The sequence below is a fragment of the Myotis myotis genome, unplaced genomic scaffold, assembly GCF_014108235.1.
Source record: "Myotis myotis isolate mMyoMyo1 unplaced genomic scaffold, mMyoMyo1.p scaffold_m19_p_13, whole genome shotgun sequence".
In the NCBI taxonomy this organism is placed as follows: Eukaryota; Metazoa; Chordata; class Mammalia; order Chiroptera; family Vespertilionidae; genus Myotis; species Myotis myotis.
Genome location: NW_023416317.1, coordinates 56,195,364 through 56,223,322, shown reverse-complemented (window position 1 = coordinate 56,223,322; position 27,959 = coordinate 56,195,364). Strand labels below are relative to the sequence as shown.

The following is a 27,959-nucleotide window of genomic DNA, read 5'->3' as shown; positions in this document are numbered from 1 at the left end:
CTCTCTTTACAAGCCATCCTGGAGGCCGCCTGGCAGTCTAAAGAGAGAAAAACACGACTCAAGCGGAGGAACAAGACTCCTAGATCGCTCGTAAAATCAGGGGCTCGCACAGCGCGTGCGGGAACCCGTTTCGCGCCGGAGTCTCCCAGCGAGGTCCCGGGAGCCGGGGAGGTTGCCGCCCCTCGGGAAGCCACGCCCCCGTCCATGCAAATCACAGCCCGGGGGTGGGGCCTCCTGGCGTTCCCGCCCCGCCCCGTCCTGCCTGGGAACGCCTGGCCCTTTAAGGCTGACCAGGCCCGGCTTCCAGTTGTAGACGCGCGGGGGAGGGGGTGCAGTCACGTGGGCCGCGGGCGGCAAGACTCGCGGCTCCGGGCGCCCGTGGCCGTCGGCTCCCGCTCCCGCCGCCCCTGCCCTTCGCCCGCGCCGCTGCCAGGTGCGCTGCGGTCAGGTACGCCCTCGCCAGGTGCCCTCCCCGCGCCCCTGCACCGCCCGTTCCCGGGACCAACGGCCCCTTTCGCACTCCATAGGTGCCCGGGGCGGACTCGGGGCGCCCGGCTGCGCGACCACCGCCCCTGCCGCGCGTCCGACTCTAGGCAGTTGGTCCCCAGCGCATTCCCAGCGCGTCTGCCGGCGCAGCCCGCAGCCCCCAGCCCAGCCCGGTCCGGCTCGGGCGCCACGGCTGGAGTGTGCTCTCCCCTCTTTCCCAGGTGGCTCTGGACGCGCCAGGCTGGGGCCGCCTCTGAGCGCCCCGCGGGGGCCATGGATGGCGAGATGGGAGAGGAACCGGGGGGCGCGTTGCCCCCGCCAGGTGCACCTTCCGGCCCCGGCCAGGCGGGCGCCCCGGCCCTCGCGGGGCGGCGGGAGCCCAAGAAGCACGCAGTGACCGAGGACTACCAGTTGTCCAAGCAGGTGCTGGGCCTGGGCGTGAACGGCAAGGTGCTGGAGTGCTTCCACCGGCGCACGGGGCAGAAGTGCGCCCTGAAGGTCAGTGGCCCTCCCCGCGCCCGCCCGGTGACCCGGAGGGGCCAGCAGCAGCAGAGGCTGCGGCTCCCGCCAGGCTTCGTATGCTCAGCATCAGGTGTCAGCCTCACACTCCCCTGTGGGGCCAGGCTCCTCTTCCGCCCTGCTTTAGAGATGGGGAACTGAGGCTTAGCTCAGCTAAGCCCCTGGTGTCCCAGGGAGCAGAGGGTGGAGTCTGTGTGGGTAGAGCCTGCTGTACCCGGAAGTGGAGAAGGAGTGACCCCTGGCCCTGGGGTTCTGGCTGCGCTTGTGGTTGGAATGGGTCTGAGTTTCCCTCTGAGGCGGAGAAACCACCAAAGCTTGGAGGGGGCGTGGGGGGGAGCTACTTTCTCCTGCCTGCCTGCCTGGGCTGGGCCCTGGGAGCCTCCCAGGCTGCATGGTGGGCAAGGCTGATGCCCATCACACCCGCGGGCAGGAGGCTGCTGACGGCTGCAGCTGAGTCACAGGCCCCATGTTGAAAAAGGCAAGCCCTGCTCCATGCCTGACCCAGCCTGGTTTCTGGGAAGAGGGCAGGCCAGCCAGCTAGCCATGTGACACCATAGGCTGCCAGAGGGTCTGGTTAAAACCTCACTGATGCAGGTGGAATCGGGGGAGTCCTGGGAGTGGCTGATCTAGCGACCCTGTTCTGGCTTAAGTCACTTAGTTCTAGGCCCGGGACCCTGCCCCAGACCTGGAATCCCTTGAATCTGAGAACTTCAGTCAATTGCAGCTGGTGCCAGCGGCCACCTGGATGGGGAGAGCATGGCACGGAGCGTGGCTCCTGGAGGTTAGAACACAGCAGAGGCCCTTCCCATTTTACAGATGGTGCCATTCTGAGCCTGAGCTCACAGTCCTGCTCTAACCTCTGGCCTGCATTTGCCAGCTCTGTGACCTTGGACTAGGTTCTGGAGTCTGGAAAGCAGGTTTCTGCCTCTGTGCGGGGGAAAGACGGGTTGGTGTGAGCTGGGGAGGAGACCATGTGCAGAGAGCCTGAGGCAGGCCGGGGGAGGCGACAGGACTTATTTAGGGCACAGGGTCTGCAAGCGTCTGAGCAGGAGCCTGGGCTCAGCTCCCTATGTCTTTCCTAGGGGCGCTAGGGCTGATAGCGGGGGTCGTATCCCTGGGTGGTCTTGGGGCTCAGGAGCCTGGGTCCAGAGGAGGCTCAAGGGTGGGCTGCTGAGTCCGGGTCTCAGACAGAGCTCCTCTGCCTGCTGACCCAGCAGTGGGGTGGGGTTGGGGCCCTCAACGGGTTCTTGGAGTCTTTCAGGGAGAAGATGGCTCTTCTAAGGGGGGAATAGGCTCAGGGGGTGAGACGTGAGCATGTCCGCCCTCTCCCTCAGCACCACCTTAGCCCTTTCACCCGTGTTAGTGTCTGGGTGGGGAGGGGCCGCCTGAGGCCAGAGAATCTCTTCTTAGTACCAAGGCCCTGTGAGCCAGGGCTGCGCTCTGCCTGGCCCCCGTGCTGTGAGCGAGGCAGGCCTGAGGGGGAGGCTGCAGTTTGGGGGGCCCAGGCAGCACTGGCTTTAACCAGGCTGGGCCTGGGCTCTGCCCCGTAGATGCCATGTCTGATGAGGGACTTGGGGCACTTCTGACTCCGGCAGCGTCCAGAGCACCGCTCCTGCACGCGGGGCCTCAGTGCCGTCTCTGCTCCCTGGGAGCTGGGCCGGCCTACAGCAGGCTGCCTCGCCGGACCCGTTAGTCTGATGGGTGAGCCTGCCTAGGGCTCCTGGCTTCGGACCTGGCCCCACTTTGGCGCTCGAGAGGGACATGGATTAGGTTTGGCCCCCACTTCCCGTTCTTGGCCCCCTCACACCAGCGGCCACACCTGGCAGTCCCTACCCAGCCAGGTAGTTCGCATTACACCTTCCAAACTGGGATTAGCACAGCCTTTGGCACGTGGGACCTGTCCTGTGAGTGGTGGCTCTCGCCTTGAGGAGGAGGTGGCGTTTTTCCTCTGACATCTGCCTCTGCCCCCTGCCCAGGAGGGCCAGGGCCTGGGCACCTTAGCACCTGGGCAGGCCGGGGCCCAGGGACTCAGCCAGTCCATGAACGGGTCTCAGCCCTTTCTCTGCCCTGCCTCGCCCTCTCCCCAGCTGCCCAGGTCAGCGAGGTGGGCCCCTGGGCTCCGTGTCTTTCTGCCTCCCCACACCTCCATCCCAGTCCCCCAGGCTGGCCTGTCTGCATCTAGTAGCCTGGACACATTCAGGCCATTGCTGCCCTTCTTGGTGGTCCAGGCCTAGTGCCCCAGCCTCTCTCCAGGCCCATCCTCTCGGCCTTGTGGCCCAAGAAGGCAGACAGTGCTTAGCGTGACTCCTGGAGCCCAGCAGGCACCCCCAGAACAGGAAGAGCTGTGGTCGCTGTCCCCATGGCTGTGGCTGTTCTGCAGGGGCCCTCGAGGAGCAGGCCCCTCCTTCCTGGGGAGCTGGGCCTCTTCCTCTTTCCCTCGGCCCTGACCGCTGGCTGGGTCCCCCATGGCCTCGCTGACACTCAGGGGCTCCCTCCCAGGGCAGCCTCCGCAGTTAGTGCAGTCACGCCTCTCTCCATGCAACCCTGGGCGCTTGCTGCTGTCCCCTGGACAGGAGCTGGACTCCTGCTGAGTATGGGAGCCGGCAATGCCTCCTGCTGACTTCTTGACTGTGCTCCCTCCCAGGCCTGACTGGCTCATTGGCACCCCAAAGTGTCACTCCTAACTGGGCACAGCCCTGAAGCTCTGTCCCCACCAGTGACCCCAGCACACTGGAGACCCAGCCCCTCCATCCTGATCACAGAGATGAAAACTGGGACCTGAGGTGTAGTCAGAAGTCATGTGACCTGATTGGGATGGGATTGCAGCAGAGGCCAGAATCCCCTCCCCGCCTGACTTCCTGCCCAGCCCACATGTGGTCCTCAGCCTCCTGGCAGGCGGACGTAACCATGGCACTTGCTTAGGTAAATAAAAGCAAGAAAGGCCTTGCGGAGACAGCGGTTCATCACGTGGAAGGAGAGGGAGTCTTCCCTCTTGCCCTGCTCGCTGGTCTCTGGGGCTGGGTGGGGCCCTCTGCCCTGACCGCTGGAGCATGTTGGAGGCCCTCGGGGCTCCCAGCGCCCTCCTCTTCTGGTCTTTGTCAGAGAGAGTGGGGTGGCGGGGCGCTGGGCGCGCATGCCCGGGAGATCCCCGCATCGCTCCTTGGGCGCGGCGGCCTGTGGGAGCTGGCCTCGGAGCCGGATTTGGGGTGAGGCTGCTTTCTCATTCGGCAGCTGGCACGCCCTCGCCTACCTCTCCAGACCGGTCAGGGCAGCCTCCGCAGGGGCGCTTGCTACTGAGTCACCGTATCAGGAAGTGGACGGAGGGGCTGGCGGCCCTGTCCATGAGTCCCCAGCCCTGTTGTCAGCGCCCTGAGCTTCTCCCCAGGCCCCTCTCCTGGGAGGGAAGTGTGTCAGGTGCCCAGGTGCCCACGCTGGCGGAGCCTGCTGGCTGCCCGGCTGGCACTTTGCTTTTTACCTGAGGATCCTCAGGAGGCAGCGAACCCTGAGAAACGCAATAGTGGAGTTTCCAGCGGGAGCGGCTTGTTCGGAGATGCTGTGCGCCCTGCCCCGCGGGCCTCGCCCACAGCCTCAGAAGCTGCTCGCCCGCCTCCCGGCGGGGTCCCCTCTGCTGGGACTCCCATCAGGAGCCAGTGCCAGCTCTCCAGGCTCTAGGCCAGCCGTGGGCAAACTATGGCCTGCGGGCCGGATCCGGCCCGTTTGAAATGAATAAAACTAAAAAAAAAAAAAAGACCGTACCCTTTTATGTAATGATGTTTACTTTGAATTTATATTAGTTCACACAAACACTCCATCCATGCTTTTGTTCCGGCCTCCGGTCCAGTTTAAGAACCCCTTGTGGCCCTTGAGTCAAAAAGTTTGCCCACCCCTGCTCTAGGCTCTGGTGTTGTGGATTCTAGGATTCTCATCGACAGCTCACAGTCTTCCAGAGCCTTCTGTAGGGCAGGCCCCGTTTTCCATGCGTGACACACACATGCTAGCTTACCCCACTCCTGTCACCTCCATTTCGTGGATGGAGACACTGGGGTTCAGAGAGGTGGCCCACTTGCCTGAGGGGCACAGCCCGAGTGGCAGGGCTGGGATTTAGCACCAAAGTCAGCGCGCCTGGTGCAAACCTGTGGGCTACGGGAGGGTCTCTGACACGTGGCTCTTGGGAAGGACCTGGCATCGTCCTCCATGGCCCCACGTGCTGCTCTGGGATTTGCCTACATCTCCGCCCGACACAGGACTGTGTGAATGGACAGGTGGTGACCCCGCAGGGTCAGTGCGCGAGGACTGGGGTGGCTGCAGGGCCACCTCAGAAAGGTGGTGGTTCAGCCCACGCGTGTGGCCCAGAGGGCTGGGCCGGCGGGGCTTCAGGAGGAGCCTGCCTGCTCGTGTCCAGGTCTCCGGCCTGAGGAGTGCCTGGGTGCGGGCACGGGGTGTGTGACCACCGGCTTGGCGTGACAGCTCAGGGCCCGCTGTGGGTGCCACTTCCCACTTGCCGGCCTGTCCGGCAGGATGCGGCTGCTCTCAGCGGGGCTGGTGTCTAGGCCCCGGCACACCCTGGGGGCCGTGGAGGACGGAGGGGCTGCGTGCAAGAGGCCTTTGTGTCGGGCCTTGAAGGATGAGGCCAAAAGGTCGGCGGGGACTGCCCCTCGGGTTCACACCTCACCCACCAGCGGCCTGTCGGTGGGGCCTCCCTCCTGCTCGAAGAGCTTGCGGTCACAGCATCCCAGGCCCGTGTGGAGGCCACAGGGTGTCCTTCAGCTCAGGCTGTGCAGGCCAGGCCTGGCCTTCATGGCAGCAGGTGATGCCCGCCAGGGTTCGCCCTGGGGGAAGCTGTTCTTCCACGTGGGCATCCTTGTGGGGGGAGACCCTGCAAGGGGCCGCGCGTGGAGCTTGTTGCTCTGCAGCCCCCCAGCTTCCTCGGGCCCAGACTGGCCGCTGGCTGCCGGTATCCGAAGGTGAGGCACCAGGCCAGACCCTGTGGGTGAGGTGCTCCCAGCACACCTGGCCACAGTGCGCTGAGCCCCGCACGCCCGGGTCTGCTGATCTGGGGCAGCGTGACCCCGGGTGCTGTCCTTTCCCTGGAGAACTTTGGTTCTGCCGTCCTCACCCCATCCATTCGAGACCCTGCAGGAGCCCACGGGAGGGGCGGCTGGGGGTGGAGGGAGGAGCAGGCTCTGGGCTTGAAACCCTCCTGCCACTCTCTCCCCGAGTGACCCTGGATGAGGACAGTTCCGGAATCATCTGCAAAATCGCCTTTGTGGTGCAGCCAGCCCTGGGCGTGACGCTCCCCCGTTCCCGCCAGGTCAGCGCAGGCAGCAGCTTCCTTGGGGGGCAGAGCCCTCGTTTGGTGCGGCCTGGGCGCATTCGGGGCGGCTTAGGCACATTCGGGGAGGCCTGGGCACATTCGGGGTGGCTTGGGCACATTCGGGGTGGCTTGGGCACATTCTGGGAGGCCTGGGCGCATTCGGGGCGGCTTGGGCACATCCTGGGAGGCCTGGGCGCATTTGGGGCGGCCTGGCCGCTTTTGGGTGGACAGTATTGGCCTTTCTGAGGACTGACTTGTACTCACCCTGAACCTGGGGAGCCAGCCCCTGTGGGGTGAGAAAGGGGTGAAAGGAACTTCCGTGCCGGGCTGCCCCGCGCACCCTGTGGAACTAAGTGGGTCAGGGCCTGTGATGTGAGGAAGACCCTGCTGCGTGGGAACCGGGGGCGCTGGCTGAGCGCAGGGCTGAGGCGGCTGTCAGGGCACAGGAGCCCCGGGAGGCCTTGCAGCGCTGGGCAGACCTGAGACGCCGAACAGTGGCCGTGGGCTCCTTGCAGGTTTGGAATTAAGTTTCCATCATCTTTCGACGAGGGCTGTGTCCCTGTTGCTTTCTCTTTGTGGCGCTTCCTGTCTGTCTGTCTGTCTCCTCTGCCTTCCATTCCCCCCCATTGCTCCTTTCTCGGCTGTTTCTCCTGCTGCCGCCCCGTCTGTCCCATCAGGCGCTGCTGCTCTCTGGGTGCCTCATGGCTCCGGGCTGGCGGGGCCTCCTCTCTGCAGCCTGTGGGCTGAGGCAGGCAGAGGCCGACGGGGCGGGGGATGTGGGACAGGAAGGAGCGCCTGGCTGTGCCCAGGCCACTCACAGTGCCCCTCCTGCTGCTGGCCTTGGCGAGGTGCTGGCGGCCTTGGCAGCTGGAGCAGCGGAGTCAGGAGCATTTGGGCCAAGTGTGTGACCGGAGGCGCCCCGCGGAGTGTGGGAAGTCAGCTTCCGCCGCGGCCCCTGCTGTCGGGGCTCCTTTTATGGCTCAGCGGCCTGAGAGCTTGCTGGCGCCTGAGGCAGCGCCTCCGAGCCGGGCGGCCCCTGTGGAGGGGCTGGGAGGTGCACGCAGCCTGCCTCGCCTCGCCTCGCCTCGGAGGGCACACGGGTGCTCTGTCCCTCACTGCCTGGCGCGCCGGAGCAGCTGACTGCGGCCTGCACCCCGCACCTGACCCCTCACCTCAGCGAAGCTCAGAGGCTATTTTTAGGGCACGAAGGGCCAGGGCTCTGAGGGCGCAGCCTCCCTGGGGGACCCACAGCTCATTCTGCAGGCGCCCCGCGTAACCGGCCCTTTCTCCGGGCGCAGCACAGGGCCGGTGGCTCTGCCTGTCCCCGGTGGACAGTGCCACAGGGCCGGTGGCTCTGCCTGTCCCCGGTGGACGGTGCCACAGGGCCGGTGGCTCTGCCTGTCCCCGGTGGACGGTGCCACAGGGCCGGTGGCTCTGCCTGTCCCCGGTGGACGGTGCCACAGGGCCGGTGGCTCTGCCTGTCCCCGGTGGACGGTGCCACAGGGCCGGTGGCTCTGCCTGTCCCCGGTGGACGGTGCCACAGGGCCGGTGGCTCTGCCTGTCCCCGGTGGACGGTGCCACAGCGCCGGTGGCTCTGCCTGTCCCCGGTGGACGGTGCCACAGGGCCGGTGGCTCTGCCTGTCCCCGGTGGGCGGTGCCACAGGGCCGGTGGCTCTGCCTGTCCCCGGTGGACGGTGCCACAGGGCCGGTGGCTCTGCCTGTCCCCGGTGGACGGTGCCACAGGGCCGGTGACTCTGCCTGTCCCCGGTGGACGGTGCCACAGGGCCGGTGGCTCTGCCTGTCCCCGGTGGACGGTGCCACAGGGCCGGTGGCTCTGCCTGTCCCCGGTGGACGGTGCCACAGGGCCGGTGGCTCTGCCTGTCCCCGGTGGACGGTGCCACAGGGCCGGTGGCTCTGCCTGTCCCCGGTGGGCGTTGGCCCAGGGCTGGGGGTTGGGGATGAGAGCACCCGTTGAACACGACACGGCAGAGCCTAAGAGTGGTTGTTGCCACCGCCATGGCACGGATGCAGAGACCGCGGCTGGGACAGGCAGAGCTGCTCAGTCAGGGTGTCACATCGCAGGGACACGCCCAGGCTGTGCTGGAACCCCAGCCTGTCTGGCAGCCAGGTCATGGCTCTCAGCCACCCCCCCTGTGTGCGGGCTCTGCGGGGATGAGGAGCAGGGCCTCTGGTCGCAGCCTGACCACCTGGGAGAGGAGGGCTGGGTGCTCTGCTGGACCAGGGCCCCCTTCTGGCGGGCAGTGCCGTGGGCAGTGACAGGAAGCGCGCAGGTGGTGGGCCCCGCCTTGCCCCCTGCTGGAGCTGCGCTTGCAGTGGAGTGGCTAGAGGACACCCCGAGATGCCCTCCCGAGATTCCCAGGGGACAGCCGTGGTGGCACTGCCCGCAGGGTCTGGGCTCCCCTAGGGACCGGAGCTCTGGGGCATGACTCAGGTCGAAGACCACTCTCCACTGGACGCCAGGCCCCTTACACCCGGAGTCAGGCTGAGCCTGTGCCAGGGCGCTGTGCCCCAGGAAGGCCGGAGAGAGGGGATCGTCACTGCAGCCATTCCCACGGCAGGAGTGTCCCTCAGTGAGGCCACCTGGTCTCGTGGGGGCCGGGCCTTCCTCCCTCCCCTGCTTCCCCTTATCACGTCTAGGGCTCCTTTTTGTTCTTAAATCCTCACGCGAGGACATGATTTTCAGTGATTCTGGAGAGAGCGGAAGGGAGGGGGCAAGAGAGGGAAATAAATATCGATGTGAGAGAGAAACGTTGTTCGGTTGCCTCAGGCATGCACCCCAACCGGGGATCGAACCCACAACCTGGGCACATGCTCTGACCAGGAATCAAACCCGTGACCCTTCGGTGCACAGGGCGATGCGCTGACCAACCGATCCACCAACCAGGGCGATTGCAGGGGTCCAACCCCAGCAGGTCCAGGGGTCCCCAAAGGTGTAGACGGAGTCGGCGAAGAAGGAAGGACACGGAGACAGTGTTCAGTTGATCAGCAGCCTAGCCAGGATCTCCAGCCAAGTTCTGGTCTGGATCTCCAGCGAAGTTCTGCTGTCTGTAGGTTCTGTCTTCTAAATTCTGTGTCCTAAGTTCTGTGTTCTAAGTTCTGGCTCTCTTGGTTCCGTATTCTAAGTTCTGTGTCTTACTGTCTTATTACATCTGTATTTATACCAGTTGATTCAATCCTATCAATCTCTATTACAAAGGTTAGGGCGTTTCTTATCTCCATTCCAGGGAGTAAAGATTATGTAGCTTAAGCATGATTGTTCGTAGTTAAAGTGATTAATTACCCACCTGGCACTTAGTTAAGAGGTTTTATTCCCTCCCTAACTTCAGGGGGAAATCCCTACCTGGGGAAACAACCTTTCTCAGAGACCTTGGTTAAAACACATAGTGCCAAGAAGGTGAGCAAACATATTAAGAACAGTATGCCATATATGCCAGGTCCCTTGAAACAGCAAGCATGGACCGGCTCCCGGCAAATTCCCCCTTTTTTATTTTTTAAAAGCAGGCATTAAAAAGAAAAACCCCAGATGCTCTTTTGTATCCATTTTAAGAGTAGGATTGGCACTTTCCGCTATTACCTGAGTCCTGATCTATCACCCCAGGGAGAGCTTGCCAATCCTGCACTTTCCCGGGGTGGAAAGGCTGCAGTGGGGTTAAGGATAAGGCTCCTTGGGCCTACCTTCTCCCATGCCATTACATTTACCTTTCCTTCCTCAGAAAAGCATGGACATACTTCTTGTATAAAACGTTCTGTCTGACTAGGAGTAACCTTAATTCCTCTGCTAGCAAGCATATGTGTTAAAAGATCAATACAGAGTCTTATTTCTTTAGACTCAGTATGGCACATCTTCTTAATCTAAAGATCAATACAGAGTCTTCTTTCTTTGGACTCAGTATGGCACATCTTCTCAATCTAAGTTCTGTACTATCCACCTTCTTACCCTACTTATCCTCTATAGGGGGGTCTGCAGTACCCTGGTGGAGTCTTATCCGTCCCGAGTGTGGGGGTTCTCAATGGGGAGGGGAGGCTTACCTAGGGGAATCCTGTTTCAGGAGTTCCCAAAGGTGTGGACGGAGTCAGTGAAGACTATCCACCCTCTTCCTACGGTGGAGTCCGATCCGTCCCGAGTGCGGGGCGCTTACCTAGGGGAACCCTGTTCGGGCGCCAGATGCTGGGGTCCAACCCCAGCAGGTCCAGGAGTCCCCAAAGGTGTGGATGGAGTCGGCGAAGAAGGAATGACAGGGAGACAGCGTTCAGTTGATCAGCAGCCTAGCCAGGATCTCCAGCCAGGATCTCCAGCCAAGTTCTGGTCTGGATCTCCAGAGAGGTTCTGCTTCAGATCTCCAGCCAGGTTCTGTGTCCATGTTCTCTTGCTAGGTTCTCCAGCCAGGTTCAGTCCAGGTTCTCCAGCCAGGTTCAGTCACCAGGTTCTAGTCAGGTTCTCTTGCCCATTTCTGTAGTCAGGTTCAGTCCAGGATCTTTTGCCATGTTCTCTCCAGCGAAGTTCTTCTGTCTCTAGTTCTGTGTAAGTTCTGTGCCTAGGTTCTGTCTCTCTTGGTTCCGTATTCTAAGTTCTGTGTCTTACTGTCTTATTACATCTGTATTTATACCAGTTGATTCAATCCTATCAATCTCTATTACAAAGGTTAGGGCGTTTCTTATCTCCATTCCAGGGAGTAAAGATTATGTAGCTTAAGCATGATTGTTCGTAGTTAAAGTGATTAATTACCCACCTGGCACTTAGTTAAGAGGTTTTATTCCCTCCCTAACTTCAGGGGGAAATCCCTACCTGGGGAAACAACCTTTCTCAGAGACCTTGGTTAAAACACATAGTGCCAAGAAGGTGAGCAAACATATTAAGAACAGTATGCCATATATGCCAGGTCCCTTGAAACAGCAAGCATGGACCGGCTCCCGGCAGGCGATGTCCATGGCTCCTCACAGATCCAGGAAGCGAGGCACATTGCCAGGAGCTGGCTGGGCGTCGGAGCCTGGGAGCCCTCTGGCTGAACAGCACAGGGAGAGAGGAGAGGGGTCAGGGGTCAGGGGAGGCTGGGATCCGGCTCCCTTGCCTGAGCAGGGCCATGGCTGCCTGTGCTCAGCCAGGCCTGTGAGGGGAGCTGCAGGGACGGGGATGAAGCCACGGGAGCGGGGAGAGATGGAGACAGGCAAGGAGGGGGGATTGGAGGGGCCCTAGGCCTCTGCGCCATGCCTCCGGGGTTGCCAGGCCAGTGCCCCCAACGCCCCCCACTTCTTATTCCTTTGTCCATCTTTGTGGCATCTCCTCCAGGTGAGAGAGACCAGCTGTCACTCTCTGAGAGCCAGGGACTCGGACTGCAGTGCCTCAGTGGGGTCACCGAGGCCTGGCCTCACTTGCCCTGGCCGCCCCCTCCCGCTTGGGGAAGTGGGCTGCCCTCTGTGCCCTGTGCTGGCCCCGCAGGCGTCCCAGGGCGCAGTGGGCCAGCTGACACACATTCTGTGGCCCTTCAGGAGGAGGGACCATGGAAGGGGCGTTCTTTCTGAGATTAGAATAAAACACTTGTGTTTGCTAAAATTCCGCAGTCTTAGGATGAAGACATTCTATTTTTATACCGTCACAGAAGAAATAGCACCACGGTGATGTTCCCCAATTACGGAGCTGGTTTTGACAGGAAAATGCTTCCTTCCTCTACGAAGTTAAAGGAGGATAGCAGACCTGGACCCTCTGAGTGTGCAGGCAGGGTCCCCAGGGTCACAGGGCACTGGGGTGGCCCCTCCTGGCCCTCCGGGAAGCCGGTGGGCGGAAGGCCAGACCTGGCAGCTGCCTGGCGGAGGGAGTTCAGATCCTGCCGCTTACCTGGGGGGGGCAGCCTCCGGGAGAGGGGGAGTCAGAGCTCTCTCAGGGCCTCTTTCCCCACCTCCACCCTAAGGCAGATGCTGAGAGTCCCAGACTTGCCCAGCCCCTGCCCTGTGTGAGGAGGGTGCGTGCCCATTTCACAGGTGGGAAGCTGGGGCTCGGGGAGGCTCACCACACGCTCTGCACGGGGGGCCGTTGTTCAAAAGGGTGCATGTGCCTGAGGGCTGAGGGCGTGCTGTGCCCCGCAGTGCTGCCAAGGCCGGCAGCTGGGCTAGTGCCCTGGCTGGGGTCCCCGGCTCTCAGTCTTGCTTCCTCCCACCAGGGTCCCTCCCCCTCCTTGCCTGGGAGCATACCCCACCCTCTCCACCCCTCCCCAGACCAGCTTTGTTTCCAGGTTGTCTGTGGCTGGTGGGCAGTAGGTAAACTGAGGCCACCAAAATTTAGCCAATTAAAGGGTTCTATGTTCCTGAGACCTGACAGTTTCAAAATGTGCACGGCAGTTTCCTGGGGAGACCGCCTTGGCCACTCCCTCCTCTCCTGGGACTCTGGTGGGAGGTCAGGGAGGTTCCTGGCCTGGCAGCTCCGGCCACCCCCTCGCCCACCCCCATCCGGTACTCAGGCCTCGGCCTGGGCGGGCAGCGGCTGTTTGGGGACCCTCCTGGTTCCTGGGTGCCCTCAGGAGGGGCTGCCCTTTCCCATCTTGCCTGCTTTGCCAGGTTCTGGCTCTGGACAGAAGGAGAAGGGCGGAGAAGGAGCCAGGACCAGTCCCCGAGGCCCTGTGTCCTCATCAGGCATCGAATGGGCAGTAACTCATCCTTGGACCCACATCGGCACCGGTGGCAGCTGGTACCCACTCTGGGCCTGGCCCCCAGGCAGGGCCGGCAAATGAGCGCAGGAGTGGGGAAGGGATGTGTGCAATGGGCAGGCCTCCCTGGGCCTGAGGGCTGAGTCCCGGCCCCAGAGGACTCTGGGACTCGCAGGTGGCCCGTGTGGGCCGTGTGACGACGACGATGATGGTTACGGATGCGGCCGGGGAAGAGCAAGAGCGAAGGGTGTGGCCCGCTGGCCCAGGGCAGGGTTCCCGGCCCATCGCTGCTGTAATGACCACAGGGCACAGCCTGGTCGCGAGCCAGGGGCGTGGGGCCAAGCGCCACGTCGGGAAGAGCCCAGCAGCTGTCTGCATGGTCCCACTGCCCGGGGCCGACAGGCCCGGGTGGGGATCCGACTCTCACTGCTCGGCCCTGTGACTTTGCAAGTCACTTAACGCGTCAGAGTCGCAGCTTCTCCACAGCGGAGGGAGGGTGCTGGGCCTTCTCAGGACACGGCGCTGGCAGGGCGCCGGGCGAGCAGTCACACTGCCGGAAGGGCGAGCATCCAGCTGGGGCAGGAGGGTCGGGAATGAAGTGAGCTGCGGTGGCGGCGGAGTCAGCGGCTGGTGAGACGGCCGGACACGGTCAGGGCCTAATGAAGCCAGGTCTGATCTGGCGCGAGGCCAGCTAACCCAGAGCTGCGCAAGTGGTTCCATTAGCTCCCGTAATGAGCTGGGAAAGCCAGGAAATGAGTGCGCGAGAGTAATGGCACCCGTCTGAGGCGCTAAGTGCGAAACGGTGGCTAAGATGTTAGACTTGATGCTGGAGGCAGCTCCCCAAATAGCTCCGGTGCCCTTGGTGAGGGCAGCTCTGGCTCGATAAGGAAGATACTGAGGCCTTTGCAGAACATGCCTGCCCTGCCCGGTGGCTCCATTGGTTGGACCATCGTTCTGGGCACCAAAAGGTTGTGAGTTCGATTCCTGGTCAGGGCACATACCTAGGTTGGGGGTTCCATCCCCAGTGAGACCTGTATGTGAGGCAATCATTTCTCTCCCCCATCTGCCCTTTTCCTCTCGCTTTCTCTCTTAAAAAAATAAAATACAATCAATAAAAACATATCCTCAGGTGAGGATTAAAAAAAAGGACATTCCTGCTCTGAACCCTGAACTCGAGGTCAGTCTATACTGTCCCATCCCTGGGGCTCAGGCCTCTGCTCCGAGTGGACTGGCCAGGGGCGGGGTGGAGTGTGCCCTGACCCAGAGGAAGATAATCCCCGGTGACCTCGGCGCTGGGAGCCACAGGGACCTCAGATGTGGCTGAGCTGAAAAGGCCCGTCAAGGAGGGCGTGTGGCAGATGCAAAGTGCTTTTCTCCCCCCCAACCTCCCCTGCAGGGAACAGAGGTTCCCCACAGGGGAAAAGGAGGAGCTGAAAGCCCGCGTTTTTCTGTAATATTCTGTTCGGTCCTGCCGCCAGCATGTTCGGCGCTGAGCATGTGCACTGCGGTGCCTGCCCTTGCTGGGGCTCGGAGCAGACCCCAGGCGGGGGAGGAGGTGTCAGGGCCATGCCAGCCCCTCCTGCCACTCCCCTGTCCATACTCCGGCCCAGGACGACGCTGGAAGCCCAGGAAAGTTAGGGGCCTCGTGGTGTTATCTCAGCGCTCCTGCTGGTGTGCCAGGTGACAATGCCAGGTGCTGGCCTCATGCCAGGCGACAATGCCGTGTGCTGGCCCCAGTCTTGATGAAGGTCCATATTGGATGCGGTCATTTGACTCTATCTTTTGCACAGTTATCGTTGAAGGTGTTGCCGGCTGTCATACGGGTCCCTCAGGAGCAGCTAATGCTAAATCGCTGTAAGAACTTGGTCTTGGCGGGAGTTCAGGGAGTCAGTGAGGTGCTCCCCGTCCCTGGTGATGAAAGCAGCGGAGCCGACCCGGCTTCCTTCCTCGCCAAGACCACCAGGAAGCTCAGAAGGGAAGCGCGTGCTGGATCAGTGTGGGCTTCGCTGCATTTTCCTTTCTCTTCCTTCTAAAGAGGAACAGGTGTCTTACTTGGCTCCCGTGACGCTGTCGGGTTATGAATGCCGGCAGCCCCGTGGTCAGGGAGCCGGGCAGTGACATGGGGACTCGCAGTGGCCCCGAGGCAGGGAGGGAGGACGGGGTGCCCGCCTCCGCAGCTCCCTTGTTGGAGGGAGGATCTCTGGGGCTGTGGGTTGTCACGAAACCCAGCATCCGTATTTCTTCACTTGGCGGCGCCTGACTGATGAGAGAGATTGTAGGCCCCGTGCTGCCCCCGGAAGGAGGGGGGTTCCGGCAGAGGCCGCAGGGCGGCTCGGCGCGGCTGCAGGTGAAGTGGCTGGGAGGGGGGCGGTTGGGGCCGGGGAGGGGGAGAGCTGCTGACCCAGGCTGGTGGCCCGGGGCCCTGTGTGTGTGAGACAGATGGACACCTGTGAACACTGTCATCTGAGGAGAGCCAGCCCCGGGGAGCTGGCTGCGGGCACTGAGCATGTGGGGGGCTGGGGGCTGCAGACGTCCGGCTCTCGGTTCTGGGCAGCGCCGCAGGGATGGGGCCTCAGTGGGAGCGGAGGTCCAAGCAGAGGGTCTGGCGTGGTCACCTGCGTGGGCAAGGCTGTCTGTCACAGGTTGGCCTTTCTTGGGCACCTCTCTGTGCCAGTTCTCTGCCAGGCACTTCAGAGAAGGAGGAAATACTAGATGAATAAGTGGACAGATGGATGGGCCCATTCTCCGGGGGTTCAAAGCCCACATCACAGAGGCTGGAGCCACAGGCCCACACACTCACACCCCCCATCCTCCCTACACCCACACCCCTCCACACACACCCCCTATACCTGCATGTGCCCGTGTTCCCATGCACGCCCCCCGCCCCACACACCCCTGCTCGTGCACACGCCCGTGCACCTAGGCACGCGTTTATTTCAGAACGAGTTTCCCGAGTCTTGCAAGCTGTAGTTTTGGCCAGAGCCTCTCCAGCTTGGGGCACCCGCTGCTGACATGGCCTCTCAGGGAGGGGCTGCGTGGGTCCTTCTAGCCCCGCCGTCCCACAGCCAGATCATGACTCACCCTCCTGAGCCTCTTGCCTCAGTCTGTCAACTGGGCGGGTCCCGCCCTGCTTGCCTCACAGGGTGGCACCAGCGTTCCCGTGAGACACGGGCGTGTTTGTCAATGGCGAACTGTGTTTCCAGCGGCAGATGCTGCTGCTGCTTGCCCAGCTCCTGCGCGGAAGATTCCTCCGCCCACAGGGCCTCCGTCTGGGGTGGGGAGTGTGTGGAGGTGAGGCCCATTCTGAGGCGATGCTGGAGGCGTGGGCTCCTCCGCCCTCATCCTTTGCAGGGCGGGGCCCAGGGTCCGGTGGGGGTGGTAGGGGACTCGGCCATCCGGCTCAGGAGGCGGCTAAGAGAGTGAGGGGAGAAGGGAGGCGAAACCACTGGCCAAAGCCTGAGGCTAGAACAGTGTCCTTTGTGCAAGGAAATGCCCTCTCGCCCTGGCCAGTTTGCTCAGTGGTTAGAGTGCCAGCCCTCGGACCAAAGGGTCTCAGGTTCGATTCCCAGTCAAGGGCATGTACCTGGGTTGCAGGTTCCATCCCTAGCCCGGGTCGGGGCATGTGTGGGAGGCAACCAGTTGATGTGTCTCTCTCAGATTGATGCTTCACTCTCTCCCTCTCCTCCCTCCCTTTCATTCTCTCTAAACATAAAAAAGGAAATGTCGCCTGGCCGGCGTGGCTCAGTGGTTGAGTATTGACCTATGAGCCAGGAGGTCATGGTTTGATTCCCGGTCAGGGCACATACCCGGGTTGCAGGCTCAACCCCCAGTAGCGGGGTGTGCAGGAGGCAGTGGATCCATGATTCTCTCTCATCACTGATGTTTCTATCTCTCTCTCCCTCACCCTTACTCTCTGAAATCAATAAAAAATATATAACAACAACAAAAAAGGGAATGTCATCTCACATTCCATGCTCGTGGCATGTCTCTGGGCCACACCTCGCGCACAGCCGGGAGGGCCCTCCCCGGGAGGAAGCCGGGATCGCATCTCCCAGGTGTGGGGATTCCTGTTGGGTGCCAGCTGGGGCTGGGCAGCTACTTGGGAGCCATTGCAGACCCTCCAGCTTTGGGGGACCCCTGGAGAGCCCAGAGGGTAGAAGGCAGGAGTGAAAGAAGGGAATTGCTGTTGGGTTGCCAGAAGGCCACCCCATCTTTTCTTCCAAGCTGTGCCTGGGGACCAAGATGCCGGGTGGCCCCCTTTGGGTTCAAGCACTTGGATTTGGGGTCCATGGAGACCCAGGGGCTACTCCACGGGGGCAGGGATATGGGAGTGGGGCTACAGTAGGACCTCTGCGAGGAACCCCTGATCAGAGGTCTCCCCCGCTCTTTAAAAAAATATATATTTTATTGATTTTTTACAGAGAGGAAAGGAGCGGGATAGAGAGTTAGAAACATCAATGGGAAACACTGATAGGCTGCCTCCTGCACGCCCCCTACTGGGATTCGAGCTCACAACCAAGGTCCATGCCCTTGTCCGGAATTGAACCTGGGACCCTTCAGTCCTCAGGCCGACGCTCTACCCACTGGGCAAACCGGCTGGGGCCGAGGTCTCCCTTTTCATTCCCCTCCCCCAATCTAGCCCAAGGCCTGCAGTTTCGCATTAGGGAGCCACAGGCCAGAGAAGCAGAGGACTGGCCCCAGGTCGCACCGAGCACAGGAGCGGAACCGGGGCCTCCGTCCTAGCCCCGCGCTCGTTGCCAGGCCTCGGAGCTGGACTTTGCCGGGGACGGCTTTCCCGAGGGGAGCGTGGATGTGGATGAAGCCGGTGTGCAGCAATGGCCTGTGGGCCGCAGCCGTCAGATGGGCTCCGAGGAGAGGGGGCGAGGCCTGGCTCACCCGCGAGGAGGATGAGGATCAGTGGGGACAGCGTGGCCGCCTCTCCTGTCTCACGTGCTGAGCCTTCCTGGGTCCCCATCGCTCCCCTCCCTCCGTCCTCGCGACGCGCTGTGAAGGCTCTTGCTGCCGCCCTCCGCGTTAGACCTGGTCATTCAGTTGGTAAACGTTCTCTGAGCCAGTGCTCTCTGCCCGGCCTGTGCCTCCGTCCCGGGACCCAGAGGTGAGCCGGCAGACTGGCCCTGCCCCTCTGGGCCACCGTCTGATGAGGGAGGCAGCATGGTGGCTGCCTGGCGGGGAAACAGCTGCATGAGCTGGGACCGGCTGCTTCTCCTCTCTGGGCCTCCATTTCTCCCTAATATTTATAAAGGGCTCTGAACAGAGCCAGGCACGTTGAAAGTGCAATATGTGTGTGTGTGCGTGTGCACGCGTGCGATTAGGGTTATCAAAAGGGACAGCTAATTGTAGGTTGTGAGCCAGTGCTACCCAGGAGGGAGGTAAAAGGGGAGGAGGGGGAGCTTTTCCGAGAGCTGGAAATGCTTTCTGTCAGATGGGGGTGTGGGTTCCAGGGGTGTGTGCAGTTGTCAGAATTCATTGAACTGGTAATAAAAAGAACAACAGAATACCCCCTAGAACTGGACTCTTGGAATTGGTGCGTTTTGCTGTACGTAAAGTATACCTCAGTAAACAATGTACATCAAGGAAGACAAAGAAAGGGTGGAGAGGAAACGAGGGACCCTTGAGACCCTCTTTAGACAGCGTAGTCAGGGAGGGCTTCCGAGAGGAGGTGACACTGGAAGGATGCCTAGAAGAGAAGAAGTCTCTGGCTGTGGGGAAGGGAGAGGAGGAAGCTGAGGCTCTAAGACGTTTGGGACCACACTCCGTGGAGGGGTGAAGAGTGGCAGCCGGGAGATTTGTGGGCAGCTGGGCCCGGGTGGGCCTTGCAGAGAGGCCGGTGGTGGCACCTGCGTTTTCTAGGGTCAGTGTCTCCCTGCTCCTGGGCCTGTTCTCGGGGCCTTGGCACTCAAAGAAGCCCTATTTTAACTTGTGTGGGAAATGAGTCCCTAAATATGCACTGAGTGGGGCGGGAGGCATCGGGAAGCTGTGGCTCAGGCAGCTCCGCCTTCCTCCACTTCAGTGAGCACAGGGTGCAGGCTGGCTGTGAAGCTCTCTGCCAGCCTCCTCTCCCCTCCGAGACCTCAGGCCCCCTCCCGCCCCCTCGTTCGGGAGCCCAGTGTTTGGGGACAGGCCCCTGCCTGGGATCCCCAGCTTTACAGACCTGCCTCTGCCCTCAAGCTGCTTCGGCCTGGTGGGAGGGACCGAGGCACAGACCATGGGGCAGGTGCTGGGAGGACTCCAGAGGAGGAGGCGCCTGAGCTGAGCCCAGGAGGGAGTTGACCGACGGAGAAGGAGAGGGCCAGAGTGCGGCCTGTGTGGGACCAGCAAGTGCATCCTCTGGCTAGAACCCCACCTCCCGCAGCTGGGGTCCTCTCTGCCCCCGACTCTATTTCCAGGTCCACAACCCTGTGCCATCCCGTGTGTGGCCCTGGCCTGGGGCCAGAGGAAGAGGAGTGAGGTGGGAGAGGAAGGCGAGCCCTGGGCGCCAAGGGGACAAGGATAGGGGTGGATTTAGAGCGGGGAGAAGTGAAGGGCCAGGTGGGGCCAGGTGGGGCTGAGGACAGCACAGAAAGTGTTCCAGCTGTGGGCTTGGGAGTTTTTAGAGAAGAGAGGGGGCTTTGGTGGAGGTAGAGATGCCAGAGTGAGGCAGAATGAGGAGGGGTCCAGGAGCCAGCCTGGGGTCCCAGCAGGACAGGGTCAGGTCAGGCAGGAGGCCAAGGAGGAAAGGGGTGCAGAGAGAGAGCAGGGAAGGAGGATGGTGTGTCTCGGGTCCTCTGGCTAAGGACTGGCGTGCCCCTCGCTAGAGCCACCTCGGGACACAGTCGGGGCTGATGTGGGGAGTGGGACGGCCAAGCCTCTGCCCCCAGCACCGTGAGCAAGAAGCTGGTCGGTGGGGCTGTGTGGGCACAGCATGGAGGGGCTCTGTGAGCTCAGGGCAGCAGGAGCAAGAGGCCCCTGGCTCCCAGGCTGGGCAGTGGAGCAGGGCCCCCAGAGCTGGAGCTCCCTGCCCCACCAGGCTAGAGGCGAGGTGAGCTGCTCTAGAAATGAAGGGGCAGCCAAGGGGCAGCCAATGCCGCACCCACCGCCTCCCTCCCACTCGAACCTAGAGCGCTCGGGCCCAGAGCCTGCCCGGCACCGTGTGCAGCAGAGGAGGAGACCACGGCTGGGGTGGCCCAGGTCCTGTGGGTGCCAAGCAAGGCAGGGCTGACCTGAACCCCAGCCTTGGGCTCCCACCCGGGTCCTCAGCCCCGCTGAGCTGGAAACCCAGCCTTGCGGTGTGGGGTGTGGGGTGTGGGGGAGGGCCCGTTGCTGCTCTCCCCATCCCGGCCACGGCGCCCGGCAGCCGACTTCTCCCCACTCCAGGCCACGCTCATTTCCAGCGACTGGCCTTCTGGTGGCAGCCATCGCCCAGGGCTGAGCGAGCCTGAGTGAGGATCCCTGCGCCGCCCACCGCTTCCTGCCTTGGGTGCTGCATCCTGTGGGGATGACTCTGCCATCACTTCGTTTTGCAGAGTTGTGGGCTGCGGCTGGGAGCTGGGAAAGCTTGCCTGAGGCCACACTGAGTCATGGGAGAAATTTAGCCCCAAACCCGGACTGCACCCCACCGGGCCGTCACCTCCCTCAGCTGGGGTCATCTCTGCCCCCAGACTCTTTCTGGGTCCACAACCCTGTGCCATCCCATGTGTGGCCCTGGCCTGGGCCCCACAGCCCATGTTCCATTGGACTTGAAACCCGTTCCATTTCCACTTCACTTGCCGCTCTGAGAAGGGAGGCGGGGGCTGCCCCTCCCAGGGCCTTCCTGGGCCCCAGCCAAGCTGCTTGAGGCTGACCTCACCCCCTGGAGCCTGCACCAGGGAAACCCCGATTCAAACCCTCTCTGTGTCCTCCATACGCTGGGCTCCCGCGGGCAGGTCCCTCTCTGCGGGGTGCAGGGGGCAGTGGCTCTGTCTCGGGTGCCGCGAGCCTGACGCTGTCTGTGCTGCCTCCAGGTCCTGTACGACAGCCCCAAGGCCCGGCAGGAGGTGGAGCAGCACTGGCAGGCGTCGGGCGGCCCCCACATTGTGCGCATCCTCGACGTGTACGAGAACATGCACCGCAACAAGCGCTGTCTGCTCATCATCATGGAGTGGTGCGGCCCCTGCCTCACTGGGACCCCGTGGTTCCCGGGACTCCTGGGGAGGGTCTGAGCTCACCACCCTCCCCTCCTTCTAAGAGTTCAGTTCAACCCACTCAAGCTCAGGCTGTTCGAGGCCCAGGGAACTGCCAGTCACTGTTCCCAGGGAAGAGCAGAGGGCCTGAGCCTATGGCTGGGGCAGGGGCAGGGGCAGGGGCAGGCTGGCGCCCGGTCATCCCGCCCCGCTCACAGCTGCCTTCTCTTACAGCATGGAGGGTGGTGAGTTGTTCAGCAGGATTCAGGAGCGTGGCGACCAGGCTTTCACTGAGAGAGGTACATGCTGCAGCTGGGTCACGGGGCGGGGTGAGGGGGCGCAGAGGGGGATTCGGACTGAGAGGGATCACATAGAGTTGCTGTGTGATGCTGGGCAAGGCCCTGCTCCTCTCTGTGCCTCAGTCTCCCCAGCTGAACAAGAGGGTGAGACAGTGTCCCTGCCCCAGGGAGTCCTGGGGGTGTGTAGCACCTGTTGGGCTCTCCGTGGCCTGGGGTGGAGGTAGCCCAGGCCTGAGGAAAGGGCTAAGGCATCCCCAGAGGAAATTAGGGTGACTGGGTAGGTGTATGGGATGGGGTTCTGGGGTGCAGGAGTCCTGTCACCATCTGGTGCTGTCCCAGGGGGGTAACAGGGTGGGGACCCCAGGCTGCCTGGCCTCTGACTGGCATCACTCAACCTCCTGTGTCTGCAGAAGCTGCAGAGATCATGCGTGATATTGGCACCGCCATCCAGTTCCTGCACAGCCAGAATATCGCCCACCGAGACGTCAAGGTGAGGCTCCAGGACCCGAGTTGGGGGGCCAAAGGGGGAAGTGTGAGTCACAACCCCCAGTGGCTCCCAGCACCCGGTGCATGGAGGCCGAGTCCTTCAAGGGCTCTGCTCCTGGCCCAGGCTGGTCTTCCAGTCTCTTCTCCCCTGGCTCCAGCTTACTTGTGCTGCTGCGGCCACACAGGATGCCTTCAAACTGTGACCCAGTAGCTGCAAGCCTAGCTGAGTGCCTGCTTGAAGCCAGGAGGCCCCGGCAAGCATCTCGTTTAACCCTCACCTAACCCTGTGAGTTTAGGGGCCAGTGCCCATTTGACAGATGAGAAAACTGAGGCTTGGGGAGAGATTGTCATGCCCAAGGCCATGAAGTTGCCACACGGGTTGGTTCATTCATTTTATTCAGCAAGGAATTTTGTGAACACGTCCTGTGCTGGGCCTCAGGCAGGCCTGCCTGACACCGTTGGGGCTTCTGTGAGGTGACAGCCATAGTTTCGAGGCCGAGCCCTCTAATGACAGCCTTTTCAGGGAAAGAAGCCATTCGCTAGGCGGCGAGGAGGAAGGAGCCGCAGTGGGTCCAGTTGCCAGGGCTGCTAGCTCTTTCCGTGGACGGCTTCACCCACCGCGGTCCTCCTGCCTTCCTCTCCAGGGGGGACTGGGTCTTAGAGATCATGATCAGGCCGATGGAATGCAAACTGCAGCCACCCTGCACGAGCCTGCCCAGGCCCAGAGCTTAGCCTCCCGAGGCCTATTCCCTCCCTGGGCCAGGGCGCTGCGGTCCAGCTGCGGTCCAGCTGCTGCATCCGGGCCTTCCTCTGGCCGGTACTGCCACCCCCCCCCCCCCCCCCCCAGTTCTCCTAGGACTCTGGCTCCACCTGCAGCCCTCTGCGAGCCCTTGCTTTGCTTTGGCGCTGGCTTCCTTTTTCCCGAGGGGAGGAAAACCTCCCCTTGTGTAGACAAAACCTGCTTCCCCGGAAAACCTCCCCTTGTGTAGACAAAACCTGCTTCCCCGTTTGATCCCAATCCAAGGTCGGGTCATCTCACTCGAACCCGGGAAAGAGCTTTCCCTGGCTCGACACTGGCGCCTCACCCCCCACCCTGCCTCCTCTCCTCACGGGCCTGGCTCCTCCTGCACCAGCTGGGGTGAGAGAGGGAGGAAGTCTGGCGAAAGGTCACCTTGGGACTCTGTCCCCACCTGGTGCCTCGCTCCAGACCCATGCCTTCTCTGCCTGGCCCAGCCCGAAAACCTGCTCTACACGTCCAAGGAGAGAGACGCGGTGCTCAAGCTCACCGACTTCGGCTTTGCCAAGGAGACCACCCAGAATGCCCTGCAGACACCCTGCTACACTCCCTATTACGTGGGTGAGTCCTCGGGCACGGCGTGCCCCCCCCTTCCCACACCGCACCCTGCCATGGCGTGGGGCGCGGGTGGGTTGCAGAAGCCAAAGGGTTAAAGCCCGGCGGCGAGGGAGGGGCACTCTGTGTGTGTGGAGGCAGTGAGGTGGGGGGCCGGAGGCTGCAAAAATATTCTTCCGAACTTCAGCTTCTGCTTTTGAAAATAGATCCAGGAAAATTCTGGCTGTGGCCTGTGAGCCAGATGACATCACAGCAGCTCTAAATATATACGTGATAAAGTCTGCTCAGCCCGGCAGAGCCCAGCGCGGCGGGTTTTCTCTCTCCGGTGTTTATCTTCCTGGGACTCAGATGCGGGAAGCGGGCAGGCCTGCCCTCCTACAGGAGGGGCGCGGGCTCCAGCCGCCTCTGTGGCGGGAGGGCACCTGGGGGCACACACTCGTGCTTCCTGGAAAGTTCCTCGCTGCCTGTGAACAGGCAGCCCTCAGATCCGGAGGCCTCCCTGCTGAAGGTGCCCCACAGGGGCGATGCTGCCTTCGCCCGAGGGCTCTCCTCCCCCAGGAGCCTTCCGGGAGCTGTGAGGGGCGCCAAGCCCCCGAGATGGCTGACAGGGCCCTCTGTGTGTCAGGACCTGGGTGCAGTCTTTCAACTTCAATCTTCTGGCCGACCCATCCCATCGCCCTGGAGGGAAGACCCAGGCCCACGGATGGTGGCCAAGCGGACAGTGGGGTCCAGAGCCCTGCCCCACCCCTCCTGCCCTGTGTGTCAGGGAGGCAGGGGACACAGGGCACCTGGGGCTGAGGCCCTCGCATCTGTGACTGGACCTGGCTGAGCCCCAGGCCGGCCTTTCTCTCCTCTCCCCGCCATGGCTGAGCCCGGCCCGATGGAGCTGGGAGGCTCCTTCCTCACGCCCAGCCTGGATGCGGTTTGCTTCTTAGGGGAGCTGCGTTTCCTCCCCCAACTTCACACACATGCTGCCTTCCCAGACGGTGCCAGACACCAGTCTGCTCAGCCCCGCTCCCTCGCCTGGCTCCTGCTCCCCACCTGCCCGGGCTTCAGGCTCCCGCCTGGGCTCCCAGACCCTCGGGGCTGAGACCCTCCTGTGCCCTCTGCCCTGTAGCTCCTGAGGTCCTGGGTCCGGAGAAGTATGACAAGTCATGTGACATGTGGTCCCTGGGCGTCATCATGTACATCCTGTGAGTACAACCGTCTCCGCCTCCTGCACCCCATGTACCCTCAGAACCACAGGCTGCCCTTCCCCCGGTCATGGGACGCCCCTCCTCCGGGCTGCCTGAGGCCTGTCCACACCAAGGGCAGAAACTCCTGGGGGGGTGGGGGGCGGGGGGACGGGCAGAGGGCTGGCATTGTTGCCAGGGTGTCCGGCTGCCTGTCTCCCCAGTTAGGAGCCGGGGGAGGAGAAAGGTCCGCCCTGGCACTGCCCCCACCGGTGCCAACGCCCTCCGCCCTCCGCAGCCTGTGCGGCTTCCCGCCCTTCTACTCCAACACGGGCCAGGCCATCTCCCCGGGCATGAAGCGCAGGATCCGCCTGGGCCAGTACGGCTTCCCCACCCCCGAGTGGTCAGAGGTCTCCGAGGACGGTGAGTGAGCCTCTGCGCCGGACCCTCAGCCTTCACCCTGCAGACCCCACTCAGGGGTCAGACCCCCCTGTGTGCAAGGGCTGGCTCCCCTGCCTGCCAGCTGTGTGCCCCGAGGCAGGTCACCGACTCTTTTGAACTGCGGTTTCTCTCTCTGTCGGATAGGCTCAGCATTTGCCTCCTTGCAGCTCCCTCTAACGCCCGGGCCCCATCCCTACCCCCCTGCGGGGACCACGGGAGGCCTGCCTAGGTCCGTCTCCCGCTGCTGCTCAGCACATGGCCCTGGACCCCGGCAGGCTGACAGCGTGGGTTAGGAGTCTGGAAGCTTGTGGTGTCTGGGGCGTGATGGGGGGCTGTGCCCTCACCCCTCCCTCACATCCTAGCCAAGCAGCTGATTCGCCTCCTGCTGAAGACGGACCCCACGGAGCGCCTGACCATCACGCAGTTCATGAACCACCCCTGGATCAACGTGAGTGCCGCTGTGGTGGGCAGGGTGGCCAGCAGCGCTGCCAGGCAGGCGGGCGATGGCTCGGGGGGCCTTGGCATGAGCCACAGATGTGTGGCAGTGCCCCGCCTACAACCTCACCTTGCCGCTGCCCCCCGCCAGGCTCCTTCAGCTCCCTGAGCCTTGGTTTCCCCATCTGAGCCTGGGAGAAGGGGTGGGGGGAGCCAGTGATGTGCCTGCCACCGGGTGCCCGCAGGCTCTAACCCACGGGCACGGGCCCCTTCCAGCAATCCACGGTGGTGCCGCAGACCCCGCTGCACACGGCCCGAGTGCTGCAGGAGGACAGGGACCACTGGGATGACGTCAAGGTGGGTGAACGCGGCCTCGCTCTCCCTGCAGGTCCCAGGGCTTTGGAAGAAGGGACTCCAGGGTGATGGCTGCTCAGAGTCTGGGTCTTTGGCACTGGCCCCGTCCATGGAGCACCATGTCTCCGTGACTGCACCAGCGGTCCCCCCACGGCACATGGCGCTGCACTGCCCCCTCCTGGGCGGAGCGCCTGGCTCACTCCCTCACCCAGGGGGCTTTGGCCGTACCCGTCTTACGATCTACACCACTGGGGGGTGTTCAGCCTGGTTTTAGACGCAGCAGAGGCCAGGTTGGAGCAGATGGGGCAGCAGCTGAGAACCCCCGACTCCCCGGGCACAGCCTTCAGGCCCCAGTGCCTGCGTGTCCAGTAAGATAGTGTCCCTGGCGGCCTCGTGGTTCTGAGCCCGTGACACGGTGCGGGTCCCTGTCCTGCTCTCCCGGGCGTGGGCCCAGGGAGTCATTAGGCACTTCCTGCGCCTTCTCGGGGGAGCATCGGGTCCACCACAGAGGACCGTGGGGAGGACCGTGTGATGCGCACAGACAGGCCTCGTGCTGGGCACACAGTAGGTCCTTGGGCAGCAGAGGTGTCATCGCCTTCGCTGACTTTACGAAGGGGCCACCAGGCGGGAGGGTGCTGGCCGTGGAGGTCGGTTCATCCTGACGTCTGTCCCAGGAGGAGATGACCAGTGCCCTGGCGACCATGCGCGTGGACTACGACCAGGTGAAGATCAAGGACCTGAAGACCTCGAACAACCGGCTCCTGAACAAGCGAAGGAAGAAGCAGGCGGGCTCCTCGGCCTCGCAGGGCTGCAACAACCAGTAGCTCCCGGGCCTCGGAGCCTGCGGGACAGACTGCAGGGGCTGAGGCCCGACACAGAGGGCCCAGGTCATTTTTTTTAAAACACAAGGACTATTTTGCTGTTTTAATTTGCCACTTGGAACTTTAGGAGGGGGGACCGTGGCCCCAACCTCCTGCAGCCCCAGTGCAGGCCCTGGCCTGAGAGGGCAGAGCCTGGGGCCGGGGAGCCACCCTGCTGCCGCAGTGCCTTCTCTCTGATGCCCTGCCCTGGCCGTGCCTTAGACTTCTAGGCCATGGGAGTTGTGGCTGGGCTTCCCTCCTACTATGAAAATGCCCCCCTGTGGTGTGGGCAGATGGGCCTGGCCTTGGGAAAGGCATCTGGCCATTGGTTGCCATGGTGACCAGGGACAGAGTTGCTGTCTGTGAATGCTGTGAGTGAGTGCACAAGGGAGGGAGAAGGGGCAATTGAGGGTCGGTCTGCCTTTGCCTTCGGGGGAGGCTGTCTTTCTCCCACGCCTGCCCCCTCACTCTCCGCCTCTCTGGTCTCCCAGAGGCCGCAGGCTCAGCCAGCCTGCCTCCCGGGGTGGTCCCCGTCTTGCACCCCAATCCCACAGGGCCCTTGGGGCTCCTCCTTCCCAGGCCCTGGCCCAGCCCTCCCGTTACCCCCCTCCCCAAGGAGTGGCCTCTCATCTCAGCGGAGGGTGGGAGGTATTTTTAACACTTTTCTACTTTGGAAAATGTCACTGTGACAAAAGCCAGTTCCTCTGCTCCCGGGATCCCAGGCCGGAGAGCCTCTCCCCATGATGGTTCATTCTCCGCCTGCCCTGGGGGCTCGGGGCCTGCAGTGGGAGTGGATGGCTGCGGGCGGGGCCAGGAGGCTCCCTGTTCTCATCAGGGGTCTCTCTCTCTCTCTCTCTCTCTCTCTCTCTCTCTCTCTCTCTTTTTTATTTTTCCTAGAGAGAGTGGAAGGGAGGGTAGCGGGAGAGAAAGAAACATCAATGTGAGAGAGACACATCGATGGGTTGCCTCCCCCATGTACCCTAACCAGGGCAGGGATAGAGCCTGCAACCGAGGTACGTGCCCTTGATCAGAATCAAACCGGGGACCCTTCAGTCCTCCAGCCGACGCTCTATGCACTGAGCCAAACTGGCCAGGGCTCAGGGGCCTCTTTTTACCCTCATCAGACCCGAGGTGGTGGGAGGCTGCTGAGTGACGCTTTGAAAGCCTGGTCCCGGCCCGCGCCGGAGCGAGAGCATTCCTCCAGGCTCACCCAGCGCCACGTGCCCCCGATCGGGTCTGCCAAGTGCCTGACACCCAGCCTGGTTCCCGGCGCCTCACCCTTTACTGGCGGGGAACCCCTAGACCATGCCCATGGGAAAGCACTGCTGGGTGGTCGGACGAATAAACACCATTTGGCATTTCCCCCTGGCTCCTGGCTTCTCTTCGTCTGTATGAGTGGACAAAAGTGGCCAAGGGCAGCCACT

The 27,959-nt window shown here is 62.5% G+C and overlaps 1 protein-coding gene across 6 annotated transcripts; it reads left to right on the top strand.

Moving 5' to 3' along the window:
• The first annotated feature begins 275 nt into the window (after nucleotides 1–275).
• MAPKAPK3 (MAPK activated protein kinase 3) lies at nucleotides 276–27,503 on the top strand. Of its 6 annotated transcripts, XM_036333446.1 has the most exons (11): nucleotides 289–448; nucleotides 708–984; nucleotides 20,979–21,118; nucleotides 21,372–21,436; nucleotides 21,847–21,926; nucleotides 23,156–23,279; nucleotides 24,391–24,466; nucleotides 24,744–24,868; nucleotides 25,249–25,334; nucleotides 25,598–25,678; nucleotides 26,350–27,503. In XM_036333446.1, the coding sequence occupies exons 2-11, from the start codon at nucleotides 760–762 to the stop codon at nucleotides 26,497–26,499; spliced, it is 1,152 nt and encodes a 383-aa protein (XP_036189339.1). In that variant the 5' UTR covers nucleotides 289–448; nucleotides 708–759; the 3' UTR covers nucleotides 26,500–27,503. The 6 variants fall into 6 exon arrangements, with proteins under 6 accessions (XP_036189340.1, XP_036189343.1, XP_036189337.1 ...); XM_036333450.1 differs by lacking the exons at nucleotides 25,249–25,334; nucleotides 25,598–25,678; nucleotides 26,350–27,503 and adding an exon at nucleotides 25,031–25,242 and having other exon boundaries at nucleotides 288–448; XM_036333448.1 differs by lacking the exons at nucleotides 25,249–25,334; nucleotides 25,598–25,678.
• Nucleotides 27,504–27,959: the final 456 nt, after the last annotated feature.

Excerpts from the sequence above, each read along its gene's own strand:
- MAPKAPK3 (XM_036333444.1), top strand. The coding sequence starts at position 760 with ATGGATGGCGAGATGGGAGAGGAACCGGGGGGCGCGTTGCCCCCGCCA. Across the intron at positions 21,119-21,371 it reads CTGCTCATCATCATGGAGTG|CATGGAGGGTGGTGAGTTGT; the intron begins GTGCGGCCCCTG and ends CTTCTCTTACAG. Across the intron at positions 21,437-21,846 it reads CCAGGCTTTCACTGAGAGAG|AAGCTGCAGAGATCATGCGT; the intron begins GTACATGCTGCA and ends CTGTGTCTGCAG.